The 8554-nt window shown below is 39.4% G+C and overlaps 1 protein-coding gene across 1 annotated transcript in view; it reads left to right on the forward strand.

Moving 5' to 3' along the window:
• The window catches only part of LOC122791239 (17-beta-hydroxysteroid dehydrogenase 13-like), a 255974-nt gene extending 250129 nt beyond the window's left edge, over nucleotides 1–5845 (forward strand). Inside the window, exon 7 of the mRNA XM_044058902.1 lies at nucleotides 5571–5845. Within this exon, the coding sequence (XP_043914837.1) occupies nucleotides 5571–5649 (79 nt within the window). The 3' untranslated portion in view covers nucleotides 5650–5845. The remainder of the gene's footprint in view (nucleotides 1–5570) is intronic.
• The last annotated feature ends 2709 nt before the right edge of the window (nucleotides 5846–8554 follow it).

An 8554-nucleotide genomic window follows, 5' to 3' on the forward strand; every position in this document is an offset into this window, starting at 1 on the left:
TACTTCTTTCCCACTTTGTAGGTGATATTTAACCTATGCACTTTCTTTTCAAACTGTGTACCATTCTTTTAGATTTTTCAGTTTACACACACAAACACACACACACACACACACACACACACACACACACACACACACACGCACAGACGCACACACACACACACACACACACACACACACACACACACACACACACACACACACAGAAGCACATCAAAAATCAGAATTCCTATAATTCTGTTTCTTAAAATTGTTCTTTTGATTTACTGAACAACTATTTAGTGATGTTACATTTACATTCATAAAAGGTCACACTAAAGTTGTATGAGCATTCAGCTTCCCATTAGCTAGCACTGGGCTTTGGACTATGAACTTTTAGTCTATGACTGATATAGCTGTTTTCTGTTACTACTCCATTTTATTTTCTGTTTTAAGAAATCTGTTTGGCCTGGTGTTTTCATTTTGTGTGCGTGGTAGACACAAATTATTTAGGCTGCACATTTCACATGTTTTTTTTCATTGGTTAAATTGTCTCGAGTGATACTTTAATACTCAGTGAAATTCTAAGCCCTTGTCTTTGCCTGAAAAAAAATTCAAGCCTGCATAAACTAAAGCACTGTTGCTGATATGTATAAAAAGAGCACTGTTGGTGATACTCTGCTTTGGTTTCCTACTCACCGTCCCCTTTGTTGATCTTCTTTTTAAGCCTGGTGATTTTAAGCTGCCCAACCCTACTGTAAATTGAGCTTAATAATCTCCTCCCTTTCTACACTGCTGTTGATACCATGAATTATTTATTGGCCTTTCCTTGTACTTGTATTAAAAAAGTGCATTTTGCCTCCTAGTGTCTGTTCTACTTGATCTGACTTCATTATCTAGATAGATGTTGGACAAAGTAGTGTAGTTTTACACTCTAGCAAACACTTGTTTTTACATCAAAAGAGGTTGGTGGGTTTTCTGTCTAGTGCACTGGGAGGTAGCCTTGTCTATTTAGGTTGGAGAAATACTTGAGATTTCTGAATGCAGTTTTATTGGCTGGAGGGCTTATTAATCAGCTTAATCAGTTTTTAGTGCCTTTATAAATTCTGTACAATCGAGTGGCTCGTCTCATTTATACAAAGTGGTCATAGGCAACTCCATAGTGAGGTACACAGATGTCCCCCTCACCAGGCTGGACAAGGAGAAGGTCATGATCAACTGACTGTCAGGTGCCAGGATCTGCAAAATCACACATACATTCAAGTCGCTCAACAACAAGTACCGTTATGACTTAATCATAGTCCATGTTGGGGTGAATGACTTGAGACATACCTCTCTATAGTAATGAAGAGAGACATGACTGGATTCTCAGATAATGTGTCCCAGGCAAGTATGATCCTAGCCCTAAGCAGCATTCTACCTTCACCCAGGATAATGCCACAATATAAACAAAAAAAGATCAACTTCAACCATTGACTTAGCTTGTGGTGTCAGTCCAGGGGGATCCAGTATCTGTCAGCTTGGGAAGACATGGTCGACAGGTCACTCAGCTTTGCCAGAGATGGTCTGCACCTGTCTTCTCTATGTTTTTGATACTGGCAAAGGCAGTTGCTTCCCATATAGTGCCTTTGTTAGGCAATGTCAAAACAACAAAATCTCTGATGTAACAAAATCCACTCAAGACATATTCAAGGTTCTGTTGCTTAATGCTAGGAGTCTAAACATGAAACTGCACTCCCTGGAAGTACCCTTCACCTTGGAAGATGCTAACATATGTGCAGTCACTGAGACGTGGTTCAGTGACGTGAAAAGCACCTTGGCTGTGCAAGGCTATAATGCCTTCCACACATTCGGACCTCAAAATGAGTATGAAAGAACCAAAGGTGGAGGTGTATCCATCTTCATTAACTATAGGCAAAATACCCTATCAATTAATTGCTAGCTATAGGTCCCCCACCATGAACCATGAAAAACACACTGCCTACCTGGACTTCTTGGCATTACTCACCATAGAGCCCAACTCCTTAGCCATGGGAGATTTCAGCTATCCTTCCATCGACTGGTGACATACATGAGCACAAACATGTTCACCCAGAGGTTCCTGGACTTTGTTAATACAGATGCTTTGGAACAGACAGTCTGCAGCCCCAGAAGGAGCTCAAATGTCCTAGACATAGTACTCACCAACATGAGGGGTCACTACACTCCCACTATATGATGCCCTCCCTGATAAGGTCGGACCATAAGTCAGTCTCACTTGAAGTAACTATTGAACCTGTCACCACCACAGGAGCAAAAACTCTAAAAAACTTTTCCAAAGCCAACTACAGCCTACTAAGCAATGGTATAAAACATTTTATACCCTCTGCAATCACAGACAACAATGACTCATATGCAGAGATGTATATAAATGTCCTGTATAAACTCTTAAGCAACTGTATAGACTCAGCTGTATCTCACCAGATTAAAACCAGGTCCTCCCAAAAAAAAAAACACCCTGGTGGACCTCAAGTATAAACAGGTTATATAACAAAAGGAAGAAACTGAGGTCTAAGAATAAGAGGGAAATGACTCAGCAGAGGAAGAATTCCCTCCGCAGCTTGAACAAGCAAATCAGAAATCTTGTAAAGTCCTCTAAAGCTAATTACAAAGCTAAAATAGCATCCCTAGCTATGGATAATCATAAGGCAGTCCTTAACTACATCTAAACTGTAAAAGGGAATGCCCAGCTATGCGCCAAACTGGTAGTAGAAGGTACCACTCATACTATGCCTGAGGAACTTACCAAACTGCTAGCTGACAGATTTAGTGCAAACTTCACTCCCATGTTCCCATCAGCCATACCCCAGAGCATACCTGACACCAGTCGTCTGCCTAGTATCTTTAGAGATCAGGTCATGTCTGTGCTCTCCAATGCCAAAAACATGGCTTCAATGGGACCGGATAACATCTCAGGTTGCTTATTAAGTAATCTAAAACAGGACCTAGCCAACCAACTTGGCATTTTCTTTAACCATAGCCTGAGAACTGGCTTTATTCCAACAGAGTAGAGAACATCAAAAATAATCCCCTTGCACAAAGGGTGGGACATCAACAGACCTTGGGAACTATAGACTCATAAGTCTAACCAGCCTCATCTGCAAGGCCATGGAAAGAATCATCATGGACCTTATCAACAAAGACATAGGTGACCTTCAAACTCTAGACCCAACCCAGTTCGGCTTTGTTGGGGATAGATCATGCTTATTAAACCTAGTAGACTTCTTCGAGATAGTCAGCAAAGCCCTGGATGAAGGTAAGACAGTGCATACTGCCTATCTTGACCTAGCCAAGGTGTTTGACACAATCCCCCACTCCAGTATCATTGAGAAACTCTCCCAGCTGTGGATTAACCCTTACATCTCTAGATGGGTAGCCAATTGGCTCATCGACAGAACACATACTGTCAGAGTTGGTGACTCTACCTCTGCCATTAGACATGTCACAAGTTGCGTACCTCAAGGATCTGTGCTGGTCACTTTACTGTTGGAAATCTATTTCTCAGAAGTCCAGGCTAAAGTAGATAGCTTTTGGCTTACCAAGTTCACTGATCATTGCAAATTGGGTGCAGTCACTGAGTCTTTCAACAATGTTAACATATTACAGGAGGGGCTAACACAGACAAATGACTGGTTCCAAAGCCACAGTCTAAAGCTAAATGTAAAAAAAGTGCATTATTATCCTTTTTGGTAAAGTAGAATTCCCTGCTATTTACAATGTTGACAGCATCTCCCCTAAGTTCATACCCAGTGGTGCAAGATCTGGGAACACAGGCAGATAACAATCTGAACTTCATCCACCAAGTTTCCGCACTGATAAGGAAAGCCTTCTACATTACGCATTTATAAGTTAGGGCATCGCATCCAGGTCTAAGGATGTTATAACTCCACTGTACTCAACCGTCATCAGGCCATTATTACAGTACAATGCTCCCTTCTGCATGAACCTCAGCAGACCCTCAGCAGCTGGAGAGACCACAGAGGTTTCTCACCAAGAAAATACAGGGCCTCCAAACCATGACTTATGTGGATAGACTGAAAGCACTGTTACTGTACTCTGTATCATATAGGCTGCTGAGATGTGACTTGTGCCTACAAGGTAGTCTGTGACCCTGCCCTGATGGAAGTGCTACACAGCCGCAAGTCAAATATCACAAGAGTCACTGCCTCTAGGGATCTTAACCTTGCCTGTGACATTAACAGAACATGCTGGAGAGGCATATTGATCTCTCACAGATTGCCGCAACTGTGGAATAAACTTCCACTTCACGTGAAGCAGAGCTCCTCACTGACCCTATTCAAGTGCAACCTGGACAAATGGATGGGAGACCACAAATTCACCCCAGGTATGGCACCCATGTCCCTCATGGGCAGGGGTAGCCGGTGTTGATCATAGCCTCACTCTGTGAATTATGCCTATCTAACCAAGGACAATTGAGGCAACTTGGGATTAAAATGGCTAGGCTTGTAAGGGCTCTAGGGCCACTAGCCTAGTAACCTCTTATGAACCTATGATTCTATGAACAGATTTGTAACTGTAACAAGTGTGCTTCCTTTTTCTTGTAGAAATAATATGCAACAATCAAATAGAAAGAATTTGTTTTGATTTTGCCAAGATTCTTAGCAATCTGTAGATATTTGACACGTCGTGTTTCTTGTTACTGCTTTATGTATTCTGATTTATCTAGTGAAGTTTTACCTGTTCTCTTACTCTTTTGCTAAAATGTAGCGATTCTCATTTCTTCTATAGCTTTTAGTAAACATATATTTCATGCAATGTTTGCTGGAGTACAATAAAGAAAACGATTTTATTAGTATCAAACCTTTTTTACTTTTGGACCGGGAATGAGATTATTATTATAATATTATTATTATAAGATTATTATTATAAATTTATTCACACAAACACTAGGATTAAAGTATATTATTATATATTTTTTTTATATTTCCCCTCTAATAATTAGGGTAGTATATAGTTCAAATGAATATGGAAAGGATTATTATAATGCACAAATGTTTGCATACATTGGTACTATAGGGCACATGTCCAGTATTTTGATGCATTGGTTAGGATTTGATACAAATTTATTATCTGTTGTTTTTAAAATATTTTTTATAAATATTTTTTAAAAATGTTTTTCAAAACATACTGTCAATGAATTGTTGTTTTTGGCGCCAAACTAAGTATATAAGGGGTGTGCCAAGTGTTAATGGTGGTTCTGATGAAATCTGAGAGAGTCAGATGAGATCTATGTCTATGGAGTGTTTTGTGATTTTATTACAATAAACCTGAGTTTTTTATGGATAACGGAGTTCTTCTTGACACAGGAGTGTGACTGCAGTTGGAACAATCTAATAACATTTGTTTCCTGTTCGAGCTGTGGATCCGAGTTCTGCTTTTTCGATTTTGGTGACATTTAAACTTTTCTTTTATGACTGTAAACTGACATTTACTAATAGTATATCAGACCATATTTCTTTATGCAAAACTGCATTGAACTATGTATAGAAATACTGCAGCAGATTTGGTTTGATTTTATTTTTCATTCACAGGCTTTTCCCTGTCCGTGCCGTAAAAGCAATGTCAAAATTTCATCAAATTAAATTTGAAGACAGAAAAAAAGAAGACTGATTGTGCATTTAAAATTTAGAGGTGTGGAACATTTATCTTAGCTAAATAAGTCATGATGGAAACATAGACTTCACTTGGAAGATGGCATTGTATCGTATTTAAAACAGTACCTACTATCTCATCTTATTAAGCATAATGAGCTCCTGTTGACTTGATTACACCATCTAAAAGAATTAATAAATTCTGGTTTGCCACACTTATCTGAGTACCTCTGTTCTGTTCCCTAGTAAAACAGTTTAGACAATTAAATAATTCAGACTGGAAATCTGAGCCATCTTACACAAGTTCTAATGTATGCAGTAAGCTGTGACAATAAATGAATTTTAATGATGTAAAATCTGAGTAGACCTGACATCTTCTCTTGTTTCATTTCTTTGCTGCTACTGAGTTTGTCTAAGTAACTCCAGGTGCTATCTTTGCAGGGGTGGTAACATCCACTCATTTTAACAATAATTATTGCACTGCTGGTGAGTCACAAGAAATGTATACTGCACAAGTTGTTGTCAAGTGCTTAATGTAAGAGACTGCTGCATCTCGTTAGCAGTTCTTCATGTTCTGCAGCAGATTCAATGATAATTTATTACTTCATATATCATCTAAAGGCTGATTTATAAAGTACTGTGCTTACACTGATAGTCATTTTATCAGACAGACCCCAGACTGTCTTCCAAAAGGCATTTAATCATAAGCCAGCTTGATTTAAAAAAAAAAACTTCAAAATGACTTTCAAACAGCTTTGCAAATCAATGTGCAATTCTTGGGGACAATGATCTCCTCATCCTTGTATGGGGGGGGGCTTTACCCCTTGAACCCCATCATTCTTTATATTATCAATTTTGTGGTTATTGTACTTCAGGATAAAGGGAAATTTCTCCATAGCTGTGGCATGCATTGATGAATGTACAGTTCAGCAGAATATTGTATAATACATGTAAATATTTCAGAAATATCAGGCAGTGCATCAGAGAAGTAGGAATCAAAACATATCAGATGGCAGTTTTAGGTCTTGTGTTTCCAAGAGCATTAAACGTGGTGATTTATAACCATGATCTAAGGATATTTTTGACTTCATACATAGAAGTAGACATATATTCAGTACCAAAGATGAAGAGCTTGTTATAAAGTACTTTGTAGTACATAAACACTACAATTACATTACAGATGTGGAAAGAAGACGGTCTTATTAATCATCTGTCTAATGAATGAAATGTGCCTAACATTTCTTAACCATTTTTCAGTGCTGTTAAGCTTAAGTTTCACAGCAGAGTATAAACAGGAGTCCATCACAAAACAGTGTCATCAAGCTCAGAAAGCTTGAAAAGCTGTAATACACTTTCAGTTGCCACCCTTCTTTTCCATGTGTGGCAGTGTGAGGTGTATTACAGCCTTTAAAGCTGCTACTGAATCAGAATTGCTTTACTTCTGACCACTGACTCTGAGGCAGTGCCAAGCATGTTACATGTTTCAAAGCTGTAAAATGCATCGCAGTCCTGTAGCTCCCCTTTTTTCTTTTATTTTCCTTGTCTTGTAGTACATTGGAGCAGCTAAAGCTTGGGGTAGTACAAGAACTTGTATGGCAGCACTTTGTTACACCTTTCACAGCTGTAAAATACTTGACTCTCCAACATTTATCTCTCTCTGTAACTGGTAGTACATGGATCAGGCAAAATTTAATGTAGTACAATGAATTACAATCCAGTCTCTCTGCTTTCATGCAAGCACAGGTCCATAGGTAAGTACTAGGTTAGTTGCCCTTGCAAGGCATTTTAAGACTAGTCAGTTTCCCTTTTTGTGCTTGAATTAACCCATCCCATTTGCTTACATACTGAACTTACCCATCTGATGGTTGATAATTATATATTACCCCTAATGAGAATAACTGGGATAATACCATAGGTGATTTTTAGGGGACCATGCATAGGACAAAGTATTTAGGAGCTGCTTCTATCCATTAGTAGCACAGGGGGCAGTCCTGTAGAAAATGTTTTGTTTCCCATCCATAGATTCAAGTTGCACTTGAATATGAACAAGGATGAACTTTGTTTTATGTGGTCTATTCCAGGGCTGTGGTATCCTCTGCGAGATATAGCTATCTCTCCAAACCTTTCTGTTGATGTTGCAGAAGATGTTTAGATTCCCAGACAGAGTATTTCTGATGCCATTCGACTTGCTGATGTGCATTAAATCTATCGGTAATGGGTCAGAGGATGCCTTATATGCTAGACACAGGTAACCTCTTAGCAGTCTGTAGGATAACAGTTATAGTGACAGGGCTTTAAGTCTGTCCATGTAGGACATGTTGTTTAGGCCTTGTATTATTTTAGTAAGATATCTCTGTGGACCCTCCAGCTGTTGCATGTGTTTGGATAGATGTATGCCAAGGGGGGCATTATTCTTAATGTTATATGCATGCGTGCATGCATGCATGTTATATCAGTACCTGTATGGTGAACCTTACTGTGCTGGTCTATTGTGGCCACCAATGGCATTCACATCCATCACAAGGATCCGCCACACATTCCCTGAAGGCCCTGTCAGTCTTGTCAGCATTTAGAATGCTTGTTCCATGCACACATATGGCCTGTAATAATACTGCTGTATTTGCAAGGGAGAACTTTGAACTTTTATACCATCTGATTGTTAGTTTGGTGCCATTTTAGTACCTGAACATGGAGACATACCTCTATGATCAGTGGCTGGTTGCAAATACTTCTCTCAGCTCTACCACCTGACCCATGCCTCTGCTGTGGCTGCAGTAAGTAGCATGCCTGCTATAATGTGCTTTCACAGGACGTGCCCCCATAGCAATCCAGTTAGGACAGCTTGGAGATGGAAAATGATCTAACCTTTGGCCTGTGATAAGTCTATACAGACCTCAGTTCCACCAGGGAGCACCACCATGTGT

Source organism: Protopterus annectens, chromosome 17.part0 (assembly GCF_019279795.1).
Source record: "Protopterus annectens isolate FY-2018-M chromosome 17.part0, PAN1.0, whole genome shotgun sequence".
In the NCBI taxonomy this organism is placed as follows: Eukaryota; Metazoa; Chordata; order Ceratodontiformes; family Protopteridae; genus Protopterus; species Protopterus annectens.